Source organism: Cyprinus carpio, chromosome A1 (genome assembly GCF_018340385.1).
Source record: "Cyprinus carpio isolate SPL01 chromosome A1, ASM1834038v1, whole genome shotgun sequence".
Lineage (NCBI taxonomy): Eukaryota > Metazoa > Chordata > Actinopteri > Cypriniformes > Cyprinidae > Cyprinus > Cyprinus carpio.
Window position 1 is genome coordinate 29,491,234 of NC_056572.1, and position 20,303 is coordinate 29,511,536.

General features: G+C 37.2%; 1 protein-coding gene across 2 annotated transcripts in view; it reads right to left on the bottom strand.

The window, feature by feature from the left end:
• The window catches only part of LOC109082453 (intersectin-1-like), a 44,471-nt gene that overhangs the window by 13,491 nt on the left and 10,677 nt on the right, over nucleotides 1-20,303 (bottom strand). For both annotated transcript variants that reach the window (XM_042761369.1, XM_042761372.1), the window contains exons 2-16: nucleotides 14,902-14,965; nucleotides 11,611-11,706; nucleotides 9,713-9,776; nucleotides 8,822-8,982; nucleotides 8,298-8,486; nucleotides 8,146-8,203; nucleotides 5,663-5,772; nucleotides 5,232-5,295; nucleotides 3,964-4,101; nucleotides 3,711-3,820; nucleotides 2,702-2,964; nucleotides 2,473-2,622; nucleotides 1,657-1,797; nucleotides 1,232-1,319; nucleotides 286-425 (exon numbers count right to left, since the gene is read on the bottom strand). In XM_042761369.1, the coding sequence (XP_042617303.1) occupies nucleotides 286-425; nucleotides 1,232-1,319; nucleotides 1,657-1,797; nucleotides 2,473-2,622; nucleotides 2,702-2,964; nucleotides 3,711-3,820; nucleotides 3,964-4,101; nucleotides 5,232-5,295; nucleotides 5,663-5,772; nucleotides 8,146-8,203; nucleotides 8,298-8,486; nucleotides 8,822-8,982; nucleotides 9,713-9,776; nucleotides 11,611-11,706; nucleotides 14,902-14,929 (1,800 nt within the window). In that variant the 5' untranslated portion in view covers nucleotides 14,930-14,965. The remainder of the gene's footprint in view (nucleotides 1-285; nucleotides 426-1,231; nucleotides 1,320-1,656; nucleotides 1,798-2,472; nucleotides 2,623-2,701; nucleotides 2,965-3,710; nucleotides 3,821-3,963; nucleotides 4,102-5,231; nucleotides 5,296-5,662; nucleotides 5,773-8,145; nucleotides 8,204-8,297; nucleotides 8,487-8,821; nucleotides 8,983-9,712; nucleotides 9,777-11,610; nucleotides 11,707-14,901; nucleotides 14,966-20,303) is intronic.

Genomic DNA, 20,303 nt, shown 5'->3' on the forward strand with positions numbered 1-20,303 from the left:
TTCCATCAGTTATTTGATTACAGAAAATTCATTTAAATTATGTATTTGTTGTTTTATGTTGCAGTTCTAATAAATTGGTTAGTTATTTGTTTTTTTTTTTTTATTTACAAAATACTTTTTTTTTTTTATTTTGCAAAGATGTTTTTATGTAAATGTTGCACAAATGTTAATTTTAAAGTACAAAACATTGCCAAGTTACTAAAAAAAAAACACTACTGAAGACAAAATGATCTGTCTGTTTGTGTAAGAGTGTGTGTGTGTTTAGTTCTTTCAGGGCTTTAGTACCTTCAGCTGTGTGTTGAAGGCGTCTATCTCCAATAGTTTGGAACGTGTCTCCTTCTCCACAGCGTCCAGCTGTTCTCTCAGCTGCTGTTTAGTGGATTCCTTCATTTCAATGGCCCTCTGAAGACTAGACAGAGAGTCTCCTACAAAGCAGAAATAATCAGACAACAATTAAAGAGCATTCCTGAGAGATTAACATCTTTGTGGACCATTCTGCAAAATGATTTATTTTTCATCCTTTTACACTGATGTAAACAAAAGGAAACTTTAATCATCAAAATGGTCACTAAAACTGTACTTGTTTCACCAGTTCAATGAGCAAAACAAACAGAAATACTGTTCAAATAATGCTTAGTTCACTAATCTGATCATATAGTTCTTGAGTGTTTACATGCATCTGAGACCTAAGGTGTTGTTTTTGTGCTCAATCAGCTCAACTGTCATTTGTAAAATTGTTCCTGCAGTACCAAATATGACCAGTCAGCAGCAACTTCTACAGACTACAGTATTTATAGATCATTGTTTGTTTAAATGTTACAAAGGTTTCATGTGGGCGTGTTGATGACGAGAACTCTGAACACACCTTGATTTGAGTTTCCTGAATTTGAACAGGTTTGTGAAACAAAGATGTGTTGGGCTGATCATCAATTTTAATCCCAGCAATTTTATAGAAACTTTGAAACAATAAACTCTGAAATAATAATGGCAGAAGACTGAACCCTTGAACTCCAACAATATTTAGTTTTTTATGATGTATAACACTGACAAAGACACAAGGCACCACAGTCAGTAATAAAGGCAGCTGTTTACCACTTTTATTAGGTAACCACATAAGATGAGTAGATACCAGCTAAACTGTTGAAATGGACACCAAAACGTCTAGTGTGATAATATCTAAGCAGAAAACTAGCCTGGGTCTTTAAAGCAGTGTAGAGGAAAGGGTTCTTACTGTGCAGACTGTTCTGCTGAACCTGCTTCAGCTGGTCATTCAGACACTGTTTGTCAGGAATCAACTGACTCAACCACTGCTGAGACTCCTGATGGAGACAAAAGAGAGAAAACACATATAATATTCTGATTTCTTTGAAACACTTATGTACAGAGCAACTTAAAACTGATATCTTATTGTGTATGAGCAAATATTATAATATTATTGCAAATAAACAAGATTTGTAGAGTCTAAAGCACTAGTCTCTGTCCATGAGGGGTTTAAACTACCCCCTCCTCATCCACACACTCAAAAAAAAAAAAAAAAAAAAAAAAAACTGGGGAGAGTGACTAATTCAAATGATGTGATTGCTATAAGGATGCTGATGATGCCTCTGTAGGAGGCAAGTGAGAAGAAAGAAGAGAGAAATGAGAAGTAGTGCACACCTGCAGCTGCTGTTGCAGGCTAGTGATCTCAGCAATGCGGAGCTCTCGCGTCTTATTGGTGCTCTCGATCTCGTGCCTCTGAGCTGAGAGACGGAAACGAATGTCTTGCAGTTTACCCTCCAACTGTGACTTCTTATCATTCTAGAGAAGAGCCAAAAAGAAAAACAGATGTCAAACTAGTAAAATCAGCATCAGATTAACTTTGGCTTAATATGCATATGGGACAGTCTCAAGCCTCCCGGTTTTCATCCAAAATATCTTAAATTGTGTTCCGAAGACGAACAAAGCTTTTACGGGTTTGGAACGACATGGGGGTAAGTGATTAATGACAGAATTTTCATTTTGGGATGGAGTAACCCTTTAAGGCTGTTTTGTCAAAATGAGTTGAATGCACTGAGCCAGAAATCTTTACTTCAGTAGCACTGAAAACAAATCAGTCTTTATACCTAACTATATTCTAAAGGCTTTTAAAGAGGGGATTGTTCATGTAATTGTTCTACATTTTATTCCTAAAAACATGGTTGTATTTTCTGAATTAAGTAGTGATAAAAAGATATATCCAAAATCAAATTAAAAACTAATTAAACAAGAATTTTGAACCTGGTTTTATTCAGTGTTCAGATTCCTGTTCTAGTAATGTATGCAAATTAGTGCATATTTAATTAGACAAACTTGTAATACCAAAAAAAAAAAAGTGTGCATTTTCTTAATCCACGGAGGAATTTTGGTCATATCTACTAGTTAACATTTTAACCTTATTCAATTCAACTGGAGTGCCTTGCCTTAAAACAATAAAGTGTAGAGAAGTGCACATACCAGGGCCTCCAGTTCAAACTCAAGTGTTTTCTTCCGTGCTTTGAGCAGGACGATATTTTCCTGCTCTCTGTTTCTCTGGGTGAGCAGTTCCTGTCTGCGTGTTCTCTCCCACTCTAACTGTCGCTGACGCTCCAGCTCCCGCTTAGCAGCCTTCACACACAACACACACTCAAGAGGTTACAGCTGATGCTGATAGTGTTTAACATGTACTGAGAATTATTGAACTCACCTCTCTTCTCTCGATCTCCTTGCGTCTCTCCTCCTCCCTCTGTCGCTCCAGCTCTCTCTGTCTCTCCAGTTGTCTGTCCAGCTCCTGCTGTCTGCGTCTCTCCTGCTCCAGTCGTTCTCTCTCCTTCCTCTCTTGCTCCTCTTTCTCCAGGGCCGCCAGTCGCTCCTGCTCTTTCCTCTGCTGCTCCAGCAGTGCCTGCCGACGTTTCTCCAGCTCCAGGTTTCCACGCTCAAAGTTCTCTCGTTTCTTATCCTCGAATGTGACTGAGGGGAAGAACGGAAACAATTTAATGACTGATTTTTACATTTAAAACATAGTAGCAACCTCTTTTACATCTAGCATGAACGTGTTTTTGGTGATACACTTGACCACATTAAAAGCCATATATAACAGTGATTGTATTGAGATCACTGAAACCAGTTTCAAAGGTCGTCAGGAAAGGTTCTGACCATATTCAATGAAAATGTTAATGCATTTTGTTAACCATACACAACTATGGCATAATATGTAAAAGGTTGCACTACACATAAAACATTAACTGTCTTTTTTTTCAGGCTGGGCTTTAAATTTTCCATCATCTTTAAAACTTCTTTTACCCATTTTCTCCACTTCTATTGTCTATTAGCATTATATACAGAGGCTATGTTTCTTAAGTATTCTATAAGCTAAAATAAGAAAAAACACTTTGAATTAGGCATTAATGTTTTTTAAAAATCGGTAAATGGCAGAACATTTATAATTAATGTAGCTTTTGTGGTAATATGTAAGATGCGTTTTCCATTTTGTATGGCTATGTGGTATCAGATCTCACAATGAATTGCACTGCAAGATGTAAATGCAAGTTAAAAGCTAAATCCAGTTAAGGACTATCCAGATAAAATGCTTTAATGCCAGGTGCAAAGGGGGTCTTTTTCATGTCTATACTTGTCATCTGAGAACACAAATATTTTTTCAGTGAGTCAGCGGAGTTTCCTTTATGAATGATTAGGATGTACTCTTATCCTCTGACCTGGAAGTTTTCTCTCTGCCTCTTTTTCCTCCTCCTCTGGCTCATCCTGAGACCGTGGGTCTGTCGGGTGAATACTGGTCACCGACACTCCACTTCCAGAACGCACTCTCCTACACAAACAGGAAAGAATTAAGTCCTATAAATGTAACCATCTGCATTGTTAGAATGAAAGTTCTCTTAACTCTAACTTTCAACTAAATTGACAGATGATTCAAAAGAATGAAAGATGGTCATTGACAAAGTATTCACTCACCTGAATGTTGGAGGTATGAAGTCAGGGGGCAATAAAGGGGGAAGAGGCAGACCAGACATGGCCATGTCAATTAAGTGCATGGCCAGAATAAACTCTTCTGCAGTCAACTTTCCGTCCTGGTCTATATCTGACAGGTTCCTATATAGATAAACAAGTGGATGTTATATGGAGTCAAAACAGCTATTTATCGTGCCTTTCCACATGACACCAGATCACCCAAGATCCAGTGTTAAAGTGCCCCTATTATGCCATTTTGTTTTGGGAGCCTCCTACAATAGGTTTACATGCATGCAAGGTCATAAAAAGGCTTTTGTTTTCTCAAAATATGCATTTAATATCACCTCAGTTTCCAATGATTCTCAAACGTTTCGTTCGAAGCAGTCCTAAGATTCTGTCTCTATAAACATCACCTTTCTGTGAGCCTACTCTGCTCTGATTGGTCAGATGGCCCAGTCTGTTGTGATTAGTCTACCACGTCCAGCGTGTTTCAGAAACAAAACGCCTATTGGCATAGTTCCATATTTTGAAAGCTCGATAGAAAATATAAACATATTATTCATCATACTGACAAGTTGTGATTCAGTGGAGCCAACTGGTCCAAATAAACTAAGTACTAAGTCATCTTTGAAGAGCAAGTGTTTTGTGAATCAGTGGTCAGTTAAATCACGTGAACACAAAAGAAGATTGGGCTTGTACTTCTGTGGTACAGTGGAAAAAAAATTATTTTAACCACTGATTCTTTGCACCCTCATCTTTCGGAAGTGAAAATGAAACATTTACTTTCACAGCGTCTTCTTGACATGATGTTAACCTCATGAACAAGTTACAGTGTTTGAGGGTGGTTCAAGCTGTTCGCGGCCGGCCAACATAGAACATAGGCGGGCATTATGCAAATGTATTACCACGTGATAAAATGGGATTCGAATTACTGACGACTCGCTTAGGCTTCTCAATTCTTTTTTTTTGGGCGACAGTAACTTTATTTATCGTGCACTTTCGGCTTTTCTACTTTGCAGATCGTCTATGTTCACATTCAGCTACATTACAAACTGCATTGAAATGGCATAATAGAGGCACTTAAACATAGGCAACATAAAAATCTCAAGAACAGCATTTTAAAGAAATCAAAACAGCAGTCGGATGTACTCATAACAATAACCAGATCCCAATCCTCATGTTTACACTGATTCAAATCTCAGAACTCCTAGATTTGTTTGAGTTTTACATACGAGTCACATTAAAAAAAAAACAATGTGTTGGATCCGCACCAGATGGTTGCCAGCTGGGCCTGTGGCAGACTGGACTGCATTAGAATAGTTCTGGCTTGTGGACCTGAAGCAGAAAAGAAAGAGAAAGAGAGAGAGAGAAAATAGGAATTGAAAGAAAGAGTTGCTCATGTTGAGTCAGCAAGCTCCGTTTCCTCTAAGCTGTACTGAGTAACCACTGTCATTCATCACGAGAGCTTTGAGCTCTGCAAACACATTGAATTAAAAACTAGATTCTTACAAAGAAAATATAAACGGTGGTAAATGCATAAGAAAATAGTATTAAATCAAACTTGAAAATACAAATTTACAGCTATGCAGCATTTAAATTTGATATTTAAATTAGACCCAGAGCTGAACAACAAAACAAAATACAAAGTGTTTCACTGCCTGATGTTCGTTATGTGTCATGCTTTGTGTGACAGACACCACACCTGTGAGATAACCGCTCATCATTTTGTCATGGCTGTTGAAGAGTTGGCGGTACTTGAGCCGAGAGGACTGAGGCACGGCCCAGTCAGTGGGTGGAGGAGCAGCCGGAGCACTAAAGAGACAATGTGTGTAAGTGGCTATATTATACTCATTTACAAGTTCAACATTTTATTTTAGGGGCCTGCTAGAATACATTTACATGATGTACAGTTCAAAAAACACGATTTTTCCCAAACTGTACATTGGTCCATCACCGCTTTTCACCCTCGGGCTGAAACACCATTTTAGTTCCTGTCTTTGTGACGTTACTAAATGATGGAAATAATGGCAGAACTACATATAAGGCATTTCAGGCAAGTGTTTTTCTGCACACTAAAGGAAAGGTAAAAGCATAATATAGGGCTTCAGACAAAAAAATTGAGTAAGGAGCCATTGGATCCTTAAAGAAAAAAAACTTAGGCGCCAAATAATTTTTTTAGGTGCCACAGAATAAACGTGTATTATTTATTTTATTATTTTATCACAAAGATTCTTTGTGGCGAAAAAAGTTTCTTCAGATTTTAAAAAGTTGAGAAAGAGATGGTTCTTTAAAGAACCTTTGACTGAATGCTGCTTTGTGGAACCAAAAATGGTTCAGAGAGGAATCTTTTAAGCACCTTTATTTTTAAGAGTGTATGTCTTTCACACTTTCAGTCTGTTTTTCTTAATTAGTAAAATGCAGTTTTATAGGAGGAGTTGAATTTTTTAGATTTATTTTTAAGAGTGTGTCTTTCACACTTTCAGGCACATAAATATAGCAAAATGCTCCTCTTTATAGTCATTTTTCTAGCTGACTGATGAGCTTATGGACCCGGAATGGTTATTCTGAGGTAAATGTATATTACCTTGCAATGTTTACAAGCTTTACATGTTTTTCGCAGTTTGAAACACTGAATGAGAGATTACATGAGACATTTCAGTAAGTTTTACTTTAGGATCTCTTATAAAATAGCTGACCTTTTGTTGTTAATTCATGTTTATTATGTACTATAGTAATAAAGAGAAAGATTAAATGGGTTCACTTGCCACTTGAACTGAGGTGCTAAAGCAATCGCGCCTGCCGCATTAAAGAGCGCCAATTTCGTAATGAATTTGGAATAATTTTAAAGCTGGTACTTTGTTTATTAAAAAGTAATAAAGCACGATACTTTTTTAAATAATATGAAGTTCACACATTTACAGAACACAGCATCATCCTAAGATCTTGATAAGAAGAAGCCATATTAGTAGTGGTTGACGATATTTGGCATTTTTCAAATATCGGCATTGGCCGATGTGGTCGTGGCGCATTACTTTTATTTTGACGGCCTGACGGACTTTTATTTTGACGGCGCTGAGAACGCAACGTCTGAACACACAGTGCTCACATTCTCCTTCTTGTTCGCTGTCATTGTTGTCAGTTTTGTCTAATACAGATAGTCGTCTGTCTAATAATCAGATATAATGACACAGTTAAACAATTAAAATGTATTGTAAAAAGTATTATAACGATTGCTTTTATATTGTTAGTAATAGAAAGGCAAACATTATAATACTTTCTTGTTTGCCGTCAGCATTCAGCAACTACGCTTTTACATCATTTAAACAAATCTTTGCATGACTAATGAACATCTAAATTTCAAAAACCTTGCAAACTTAGTCGAATCCAGCTGTGAGATCTTATGAAGTGTGGATGTGTGTCCTGCACGATCGCGTGTTCTCTGTGTGACGGTCGGTCCGTGTGAATTGAATGCTGGAGGAGAGTTCAGCTTCGCTGACATGCGCGATCGACAAACTTTAAACTCGTGATTTCAAATTATGCTGCGCTTAATGCTTTTGCCCAATGATATATTCATGCCATTTTCACTGTGTGCTGTATGTAAAATGAGTGTAACCTTGGGTTTATTTGAAAAAACAAACAAATGTGATTCCCAATGAACACAAATTTCCCAGAATACTGAGTGCACTGTTGGTTACAGTGTTTACTTCCTTTTTATTTATATTTTTATTAAATCACACTTTCAGTCTGTTTTTCTTAATTAGTAAAATGCAGTTTTACTTTTGTAAATTTGTTTTTTTTTGAAATTTAATTTGTTTTTTAATTTATTAGATTGTTTGAATAAAAATGATTAATTGAATTTACTAATTTCTTTAAGGTAAGTGGTTGCAATCTATTTATTTTAGCTACATTTAAATAAACAAATTTAGTTGACTAACTTACACTATTTTTTTATTATTAAATGTAGCTAAAATAAACTGTTTGCAACCACTTACCTTCAAAAAATTTATTTAATTGTTTTCAGTGACATTAAATAAAATTATATCGGACCTCAGCAAAAATCTCACTTGAAAATTTATATTTTTGGTTGCAAATGCGACCGTTTTAGTCGCAGTCTGGAGCCCTGTAATAGGTGGTTTTTAACATCTATAAAATTTCTGTGAATACAGTGTGCATGTGTGTGCATACCTGGGTGCCTCTACAGACTGGCCCTTCTGTAGCTTGATACTGGAACGATTGAACGAAGCTGACAGACAGAGACAAACACCCATAACTTACTGTGCCAAAGTAAACAAACTGTATGAGCTGGTCTGGGTAGTGTGAGCGAGTGTTTACATTACCTGGATGTGAGAATCCACTCATGGGTTGTATCATAGCGGGTGCTCCGTTAGCAAGAGATGGTACCGCTGGGGTCACTGATGATACCAGTGGTGGAGACACGCCTACTCCCGGCACTCCTGGGGGCAGAGGGGGCAGGGGCATGGGCGGCACTGCTGGCAGGCCTGGCATTGTCCCCATACTGGGCATCCCTGCAGATGCCAATCAAAGATATAATGAATTAATTTAATTATTTAATAATAATTAAAACAAACATATTTAAAATAAATAAATGGTGAGACAGATAAGGTATGCTTGATGTACTGAATTTACTTTAATTTAATTATAACATCATAAAAGAGACTTTAAATCTCTGAGGGACTTTACTGAACCACAATCCTAAAAAAAGTCCTGACAAGGGGTCTGTTAGAAGAGTGGTCTAGTGTTGGACAATGGGGGGCCTTCGACAATGGTCTTGGACAAAGACTTCATCCATGTCCTGATATGTAACATGTCATTCAAGCCATCAGAATGTGAGTGTTCTTACCAAAAGGGGGCTGCGGGGGTATGGTGAGGGGTGACTGCTTCATGGAGGTGGGCAGTGAAGGAGGGAGGGGGTGACCCTGCAGCTTCAATTTAATCAGCTTCATTGCGATGGAAAATTCATGCATGTCCATCTTTCCATCGTTGTTCATGTCGGCCAGGGCCCTGCAAAACATGGACAGAGTATCTTTTTCAGTGACAGACAACATGTTAACTTTATCATTCAGGATTTGCAACCTGCTACACAATCGGTTTTCACAGACACAGTAGCCTGAACAATTTTGAACGTTAAAAAAAGTCGTAAATAATGTAAAAATGCTACAGTAATTGGTTAACACCTAAATTTGTATAAATTTGTCATCATTTTACTCCAGACTTCTTTCTGAATGAGGGACAATGCAAGGCAGGTTTTGCGAAAATGTTAAAACTCAAGGATAGACCAGCACCCACTGTTCGTGATTCAGCTGCACCTCCAAAAGGAAGAGAGAGGCGGGGTGAGCAGAGCTCATTAGCATTTAAAGAGACATGCACCGAAATGGGTCGCTGTGAACAGAGCTGTTTTTGACAAGGTGTTGTTTTGCACGACCATTGAAGAATTTTAAACAAAGTATGTTACAGACATTTTAATGAATACCCTAAAGAATCATACCAACTTTTGGAAAATGGACATCCAATGCCCCTTTAAGGAAATATATGGTTATAAGTTGTAAAATATACAGGCCTCTGGCAATACTGGAAACACTGTCATCAGTATTTTTTTTTTACAATGAATTTCTGGCAACAACAGATGCAAGTTTTTTACTGTAAATGTAATGGAATAGAATGGAACAGAAGCACATATTGGATTCTAAATGAAAGTAGCGGTCTGGATTATAATTGAATATGTGTTGTGTACCATATCTGGGCGAGGATGGGGGCAGGTAAACCCGATAGCAGAAAGAAATTCCTTGCCTGGTCACCTAAAGAGAGAGAGAAAGGGGAGGAAATCAATATGCATAAATGTATGAATATACACATGGTATTATAGATACAAACAAAACAGAACATTGTATGTCTCCACAACTCAAAATGAATGTGGGAGTGTAAGAGTTACATAAACCATCTTGTCAACGAACATGCACAGGGTTTATTGACTGCACTTGAGTGACATTGGCCTCTGGGGCGAGTGATCTGCCGGTTACAGCTCGAGTCAGAAAGCAAAGCTGAGTCAGTGTGCTCATATGCTATCTAACCTATCAAACCGATTTCCTTCTGTTATGACAGCCTATACTGCTAAACACAAAAAAGCATGTAAAGTAGCCAACTACAGGTTTTCTTTTCTTTTCTATTTTTCTTTAAACATTGATTATAATGATTGATTATACCACAATCTTAGACCAGTGTCAACTAATAATGCCATTGCAGACCAGATAAGCTATACTGCCCCTTTTACAACCTACCAAACAACACACAAAGCAATGAGAGATGCGAGTTTGTGCCTCTGCCATGTTAAAAGCACCCCCCCCCACCAAAAAAAACACTTAATGACTTTTTCCCCTTCCTCTAAACACTTTTCATTTTGATAAAAGGTAGCTATCTTGCTCTATGCGCACACACAGAGCGCCTTTATACCCTCAGTGCAAAAAACAGCCTCCCTCTCCATGCCTGCCTGACTGTGAGCCACTCACTGCTTCAGCCGTCCCTCAGTCAACACAAAGAGGCTCTTTCAGATCCAATGGTCAACAGGAAACCCACAAGTACCATCTCCTCAGGAGATGTCCAAAGTCCAGCTGGGACAAGCTGGTTTTACTGTTTGCATCTTATGATTTTGATTAGCCCTTTGGAGGTTAATTTCACATCTATCTATGATCGTACAATGAGATCATGAAATGTTTTTGTGCACTTTGAACATTTCTTTCAATGTAATGTATGAAAAGTTTAGCTAGTTCTAGAATCATCTCTAGACTGGCAAAATGTCTGCAAAGAGAGTCCAGGGAGAAAGATGCCTTTCTATAACAGGAACCAACATGTCAAAGCTTCAACTAAAGATTAGAATTAAACAGCATCAGCAAAGATGACAGAGAAATGACTCTTTCTATGTCACATGCGAATCAACATGCCACACCCTGATCAGTTTCCTTCTGTATTTTTCTCAGTGATTCTATTAACATAAAATGCTCAACTCACAACTGAAACGTTCACTGCACGTTTACAGGGAATCAGAATCTCAATTCTAGAAACATCTGCATTGAGCAAACGTTTACACAAGCATTAGATGTTAGCTCTTCTGACTAATGTAAAGGTGGGACGGTTTTACTGTGGGTCAGTGGCAAAGCCAGAGTTTGTCTGTTTCAATAAGACTGTGTTTCTTATTGTACACAGTATGAGTAAGACAGATGTGAGTCGGACTGATGACCACGCAAGTAAATATCCACCCATTCACAAGCAGAAAACAGGAAGTGACATGGTTTTAATAAACTGTCATGAAGAATATCCATGGTATTTTTATTAGATGGGGTATTTGTTTGAAAAACAGCATGGTGGGAAAGAGGTGTCTGCTTTTCTTTTTCAGTTTTCACTTCATTTAGTCCATCTCTCTGTGTCTTTGATTCCTACAGAGAAATAATAGGCCTAAAAATATCTGACTACCAGATATGTATGACTGACTGCACTGCTGGTGGTCATTTTCAGTTGCACAGAACTCAAGGGATTTATTCTTGCTTTTCAGACGACATTAAACTCCAAAGGGTTTTAGCAAACATCAGCTCTGAGCATTCTGTACTTTTCTCATAGCAAGAAACCAGTGGTGATTACCTGTGATGAAGCCAGCAGGTGTGGGGGTCAAACTGTGGAACTGCTGGTCATGTTTGGTTCTCTCGTCCACAGATATTACCCATGTATCCGACCCCCCTATAGAGAGAAAGAGAGAGAGAGAGAGAAGATATCAGACGAACAGCAGCATTATACTTTAATGTTTTTAACCTGCTAACATTTTTATTAAATGGACAGAACACAGCTACAGATAAATCAACTCTTACTGACGTGATGATAAAATAACCATCTAATTATTACAGACAGATAAAAAAATGCCAAACTTTAATAATTGTTCAACAATAATCATTTTAAAACTGCTTAATTTTAATTCATTATTTTAAAAAATGTTATTCACCTTCCTGCAAAATGTGCAATTTGAAGGATATGAAAACAGTGAATTTATCTATGTACACAGAATATATAGCATATCCATATGCACTGTACAATATATTAAAAAGAAAGTAAGTGCAAAAAAATCAAAATCCAAAAATTATATTTAGTGCTGTCAAATCGATTAATTGTGATTGACAGCATCCAAAATAAATAATATTATGTAAAATATTATGTTTACATAATATGTGTGTGTAGTGTATGTATATGATCATGTATATTATGTAAACACAAACTTTTATTTTGGATGCGATTAATCGTTATTAATTGATTTGACAGCACTAATTATATTCTAATACAAAAAACAACTGATTGCTTACAATTTTAAAAGATGTTAAAATTACTGAATTAAAAGCTATTAAATTCCATTAAAGAAATCACAGACTGAATGTTAATTTGTATGAGGAACAATATGGCAAAAATATCATATCACAATTTTTTTTATTTTTTTTTTTCAGGAAAATCATGATTCACAATTTTATCATGATTCTTTATCAAACAAAGCCATACAAGATGACAAAATATAAAACAAAAAAGAATGGCAGACAAAATCTTTGTCATTATTTTATCTTTGTTTTAAAAAAATAATGACAAAGATACACATAACAAATACACATAATATGCAAATAAAACAAACAGTGCTTTATTTTTCAGGTACAGTCGGTGTATTTAGCAGTAGCATTCAAGAAATTAAATGAACAGATATAAAAATAAAACACTATATAGACTTTGCTGTATAAATTATATACTTATTCTTTTTAAAGCAACTGTATCAAAAGTTCTTCAGTCAAGAGCAGTGAGTGACTTTTCTCTTTGTTTTATTGTTTTATTAACATCAAAGGAATAGTTCGCCCAAAAGTGAAAATTCTGTAATCATGTACTAACTCTCAAGTCGATTTAAACCTGAGTTTCTTTCTTCTGTTGATCATAAAAGGTATTTTGAAAAACGTGGGTAACCAAACAGTTGCTGGTCCCCGGTGACTTCAATAGTTTTTAATTTTCCCTATTATCAAAGTCAATGGGGTCAGAATTGTAATTTTTGGGTGAACTATCCCTTTAATGACAAGCAGCAGCATGTTTAGTACAATTGGTCTGCTGTCACTTTAAGAGCTGCACACATCTAATATACAGGCAAGCATTCGTTTTTTTTCTCAAGTGTTTACTTTCACTTTAAACTTATCAAAATGTGTTTATATGTAAACCTTGTGTGTTTTTGACAGTATAAGCACAGTCAATTGCGAAAAAGAACTTAGTCCAGTAATCAGGCACTGTTTGATAGGCTTTTTAGTGTGCATGCGCTTCAGAAATATGCATTTCAGAACCACACTGAAATAAAAATGTTTAACAGGCTAGGCTTAAAAGCACATGCAAATAATGTACTTTTGTGATTGCGAATAAGTGCAGTGTCCTGTGAGTGTAACTCTACCATTGAGTTAACATTTGATGTGAATATATGTCGCGTTGTACAGTATGTTGAGATGGAGAGGCCAAAACTGCAATTGATAGGTTGTAAGCTGTAGCATATATACTACGATATATCTTCAAAAGCAGATCGTAGAGACATTTTAATCATCCACGATCAAAAATCGTGATATCACACAACCCTAATTAAAGTTTTTAAATATACTTTTATATAATAACTTAACATAAAGACAGTATATTTTTAATATTTATTTAATGGCATCTTTTTTTATGACTGAAGAATAGTATCACTCATACCAGTACTACTGATGAGGATTTTTTTTTTTTCATATTTAACCATCGACTAGCCATTCAACATTATTGTAAAATTGAGAGCTATCAATTTTATTATTTAGTAGACTTTAAAAAATAAAAACGTATAATTTAAGTGAACTTAAGTGAAGAAAACAATCTTCACAATGTCATATTTAGCTACCTGTGCCCTTCAGCAAGTAGGAAATATACAGAAATTGAATAAAATTATCAAAAACGAAATTCTAAATTAAATAAAGATGAATCCTTAAAGCTATAAAAGTTATGATTTTATCTCTTTTCTTTTGTTTTTTGATTAACAGACATCACAGCAGCTGGTTATTAGGTTATTTTGGTTGCTTTAAGAGCTGCCGCTGCTGAACATGACGCAGATCTGACACGCATCGTATTTTCTCACAACTCTTTACCTTTTCTGACCCACTTCAGATCTCATCTGACCACAGTTCACTGTTGTTCTACTGAAGCTCCCTCGTCACCTGTACCTTTCCCGCGCTCGTTTTTCTGGTGCTTGTCGCTTGTGTGATTTTGGAGTGTGGTTTTGATAGGTTTTGTGTTTGATGTGGTGTTGAGTGTGTTTTTGGTATGTATAATTTTTGTTCTTGTAGTGAAGATGTTAGACAGAAGCAGCAGTTGTGAGTGGGGTTACCGACCCTAGCTCCGCCCTGCGTTAATTGCATTAAATATTTTAAACGCATTAAACTGAAAAAGTTAATTGCATGCGTTAACGCACTATTTTTGACAGCACTAATTATATTACGTTTATACTGCATTAGATTCTTATGATGGATTATCAATTGTTATTGATTATTGTTATAGTTCTAGATAATATCACAATACAAATATTATATTCGAAAATGCAAAGCATTTTAATGACTTTTAGATCCCACTGTATATAAATATGCCACATTAAATTGTAAAGGAAAACAGAAAATGAAACACACATAAGCTTGAAAATGGCTGAACAAAAGTGACAGCAGTTCTGTGAGAGCATTTCTCTTCTATTCATTGATTCTTTTAGACATTCACTGACTCACTTGAATTCATTCTCTATGCCTCCCTCTCTCTCAAACACAGACTGCACTCCTTACACATCTACCCAGCCTCCATCACACACACACACACACACACACACACGTGTAAAGTCAGTCAGTGAAAGCATCAACTCACCTCCGAAGGGCGAGGGAAACTGAGCCATGGTTCAGTCCGTCAGCTGCTGTCCAGCCCAAAACTCCTGCAAAACATCACAAAGAAACCTTGAGCTTTCATTCTTACACTCATTTACTCACTCAACCTCTGAGAAACAACATAAATAACTTGTTCATCATCCTGAAACACAAAATCACTCTCGTCAGGGGCAAAGAGGAAGAGACATTTAAGTGAATCGCTTCTGACCTGTGTACCTGTGTGAGTGTGTTAATGATATTTGTGTAAATGAACTTGAGAAAAACTAGATTTAAATAATAGATTTAAGTGAGCACAGCCAGCGAAGGATCAAGCACAACTATTTTGAACGAGCGCACCTTTTTTAACAACCAAAAAGTGGTTGTTTCGTTGTCTGTTGAGGAAGTATGACTTTCCGTGGAATTCACTGCTCTTACAATCATTTACTCACTCAACCTCTGAGAAACATTATAAATAACTTGTTCATCATCCTGAAACACAAAAACACTCTCGTCAGGGGCAAAGAGGAAGAGACATTTAAGTGAATTGCTTCTGATCTACAGAAAACTTCCTGAGTTTCCGAGAGGAAGGACAACACATAGAACTCCCTGCAAATAAACTCCCACCTTCTCACTTAAACACACACACAAAACAGACTTGAATAAGAAATAGTAAGGATGTTTGAATAGTTGTTCAACTAATGATAACTTATCTTGAGTTGACATTAAACAGAAATTGTGATCCCATTTTTCTTCTCTATTGTGAGTGAAGTGGCTTCTTTTATGAGAGAAAAAAATGTAGGACAGGACTTGATTTTGTCAACTGTGGACTGAATTCATCCATATATACAGTATATATTACATACATACATACATACATAAATACATAAATATATTTAGTCTGCTTAAAGAGATCACCCAAAAATGAAAATTCTGTCATTAATTACTCACCTTCATGTCTTTCCAAACACATAAGACCTTCGGTCATCTTTGGAACACAAATTAAGATTTTTTTTTATGAAATTCGAGAGATTCCTGACCCTCCATAGACAGCAATGCAACTGAAAAGTTTTATGGCCCAGAAAGGTAGCAAGGACATTGTTAAAATAGTCCATGTCACATCACTGGTTCAACCGTAATTTTATGAAGCTACGAGAATACTTTTTGTGCACAAAGAAGACAAAAATAATAACTTTATTCAGTGATTTCTTCTCTTCTGGGTCAGTCTCCGCTGCCATTCACGAGAGTTTGTTGTAGTTCTCAGTTACAGTAAGCCTGAAAGTAATCTCAGTAACACACTTGGACATAAAACACTGACAAATGGAGCTTTTTCACTGCGTGGTACGACTCGACTCGGCACGGCTCAGTACAGCACGGCACTGCTCTGCTCAGTTTGCATTTCCATTGCAGTTCAGTACCGCTTTAGAGTGGGCGGGATTATTCAAATGTCGTTATAGTTGCGCCACCTCTACTGCCCCGACTCCTGAAAAACTTTTTCATTCCGCGTCGCCCCATCAAGCTCTTGCTGGATCCACTCCTCTGCTATCAACGAGAGGAACATCATACTTCCTCAACAGACAGTGAAACAACCACTTTTTGGTTGTTAAAAAAGGTGCGCTCGTTCAAAATAGTTGTGCTTGATCCTTCGCTGGCTGTGCTGATTTAAATCTAGTGGTTCTGTTGTGTTTGTGTTGCAAGTTCAGTGACACAGGTAGTGACGATTCTCTCCAGCCAATCCAGGATCAGCAGAGTTTACACGTTACATTTTGGTAATGGTACAGTTCACTTGGAACCTCAACCGAGATGTTACTAAAAACAGTACCAGGTACTGTACCCAGAGAAACACCTCCCAAAAATGAACCATACCGAGCCGTACCGTGCAGTGGAAAAGCGCCAAAAGTCTGGGACTAGTTATCTCCCAGCTGTGTAAATGCATTGCGAGAATTCACTTTCTCACACACACGCACACACACACACACACACACACACACACACACACACACACACACACACACCCACACACACACACACACACACACAAATTCACTTTCTCACACACACGCACACACACACACACACACACTCTCTTGCTCTCTCTCTCTCTCCAGCAGAGACACCCAGGGGGCACCTTGGCCAAAGTATTTTAATCAGTGCCAGACTGTTCTCTCTCTCTCTTTCTCAGTCTCTTCCCCACTCTTCCTCCACCCTTTTCTTCCTTTCCGTTCCTGCATAATGGAATTCACTGCTCTGTCTCCACAGGCTCCAATCACAGCACAAACTGAAAGGTTTTTACAATTAAAACTAGAGCCCGACCGATAAATTACCGATATTATCGGCCGATATGAGCCTGTCGCCGATATCTGGGGATCAGCGAATATGCCTCAGAAATGCCACCGATATTATTATTTATTTATTTTTTTACGGAACATATAACGCAGATCAAATGCTTGAAATGGTGTAATTACTTACTTTGTCCAGCAGAACGGCAGTCATAAAAAAACAAAACAAAAAAAAAAACCCGATAGGAGCCCAGCCTAATAATAATTTGTCTATATTAAAAATATTGCTCTTAACAGACCGGTGTGTTTTGTATCACTAGTGCAGTGAAAAAGTGAAAGTGAAAGTGACGTGACGTGACATACAGCCAAGTATAGTGACCCATACACGGAATTAGTGCTCTGCTTTTAACCCATCCAAAGTGCACACACACACCGTGAACACACACCCGGAGCAGTGGGCAGCCATTTTTGCTGCGGCGCCCGGGGAGCAGTTGGGGGTTCGGTGCCTTGCTCAAGGGCACCTCAGTCGTGGTATTGAAGGTGGATATATTTTGTCAGTGTCCGTTCTCAGAGCATACAAGCCTTGCCCGCATGAGGCGTGCCACTTTTGGCTCGCGCTGTTCTGTAGTTTATTAAAAGTTTATAAGTCCATATTGCACCAAAATGCGACACTGCACTCTCTTGGGTCCGCAGCAACACACCCGCCACACATGAAGTCGATTGGATGAACGGTTCTCGACATAATAAAAATGCAAACAGACAAACAGAGATTCCTGCCTTTATTACTCCGCGTCTACACCGGACGCCACAAAGCTACCGTTGAAAATCATTTGAAATTTGTGTCAGTATGCTATAAATAGAACGCAGCAGCAGTTTACTGTCAGGAATTTGTCAGCTGCGCACGCCGCATCCATTGTAGACAGCATAATATGTTCTATTGTATTTTGTCATGCCGCGCCACTCGCGTCTGGTGTAGACACGGTGTTAAGAATAATATTTTCAGCTTAATAGCTGTGAAGTTTAAAGTATTCGTTGTTTATTGTTACCGAAGCTTCCAAGCTCAAAAAATGGTATTTGGACCGGCCCTTATTGTGCTACAGTGCACATTCCATCAGTTGCAGTTTTGGCATCTCCATCTCAACATACTGTACAACGCGACATACATTCACATTAAATGTTAACTCAGCGGCAGAGTTACACTCACAAGACACTGCAATTCGCAATCACACAAGTACATTATTTGCATGTGCTTTAAAGCCTAGCTGGTTCAACTTTTCATTCACGAGCTGTACAACGGTACCACAGCCGAGGTGGTACTGAAAAAATACCAGGTACTGTGCACAGTGGAAAACCCCCCAAAAGCGAGCTGTGCCGTACCATGCAGTGGAAAAGTGCCATTTGATAGTAGGAAAAAATATTATGGAAGTCACTGGGGACCAGCAGCTGTTTGGTTACCCACATTCTTTATGATCAACAGAAGAAAAAAACTCACTCAGGTTTAAAACAACTTGAGAGTGAGTACATGATGACAGAATTTAAATTTTTGGGTGAACGATCCCTTTAATGTTAATAAAACAATAAAATAAAAAAAAAGAAGAGAAAAATCACTCACTGCTTTTGACTGAACTTTAATACAGTTGCTTAAAATAAGAATCAGTGTAGAATAATTCATACAGTGAAGTCTATATAGTGTTTTATTTTTATATCTGGTCGTTTAATTTCTTGAATGCTACTAAGATTTTTATCTTTGTCTTATGTCTTATATATGGCTTTGTTTTTAAAATACTGTAGGTAAATTAGTTTGGCTGTACTGCTCAGACAAATTGCAAAACGGAAAAACCAACATGACAATAGGGATATGCCGGTATCAAATGTTCATGTTGCAATTAATTGCTAATGCTTTTATCACGGTATTGAAATTTAGTTTTAAAAAAGTGTTAATAATACAGTATAACAGGTTTAATAACTTTTTTCTTATAACAAAAATAACTGAACATTTAAATACAACAAAGCAATACAGAAAAAATATATAAAGTTTCAAGTTTTACACAGATTAAAGTGCAAAAAGAACTATAAAGACTAGGGCTGCACGATTAATCGCATGCATTTGTCATGCGTGTCTCATCAGTAAAGCCGGTTCCGTGATTAGCGGTAAATGTCTGTCACCTGTTTTTCAAACGGGAGCGGCAGTTAATACACAGAGCCATAGTTCACTGACAAGGCTACGCAATATCGTGTTCATAATCGAATGCGATTAATCTCAATTATGAACAGAATATTGCGTAGCTTGTCAGTGAACTATGGCTCTGTCTATTAACTGCCGCTCCCGTTTGAAAACAGGTGACAGACATTTACCGCTAATCACGGAACCGGCTTTACTGATGAGACACGCATGACAAATGCATGCGATTAATCGTGCAGCCCTAATAAAGGAAATTCGATATCACTTTACAATAAGATCTCATTAGTTAATCTTAGTTAATGCATTAATATTCACAATGAGCAATAGCTACATTTGCTACAGAAGTTATTAATCTTTGTTAAAAAAATAATACAAGTCTTAGTTCATGTTAGCTCATTAAATAACACACTGCAACTTTTGATTTTAACAACGTGTTATTAAATATTGGAATACCTAAGATTAATGAATTTTCAGAAGAACTTTTAATTGGCAGTTTATGTTAACTAATGAACTTCTAATGTAAAGTGTGAACGAACAATAAAGAATCAAAACACTTTCAAACAATATCTAGGGAATGTTGTAGTCCTGATTAAAATGTAAAAAAAAAGTTTGAAAATGAATAGCCTATTAAGTCTAAATATTTAAGTATTTGGCACTGTGATGAACACCATAGCCAATACATAAACCTGAATGGCTATTTAACTCTATTTAAATACGTTTTAGAAAGTAGTGCAGCTGCTTTATTTCTGGGGTTTCCAGGGTAAGGGCTGAATTTTCTGCAGTTTAGCGCCATCTGCTGTCAGAGAGTGAATGTGCTTTCATTCAGTGGTTCTCTCAGGTGTTCCCCCATGTGCTTCTCATGCATGCTTGTTTACATCAGAGCGCATGCAGTCTTTTAAGCAGCATACAACGGTGTTGTGCATTTTGACAAGTTGATGGGAAAATTAT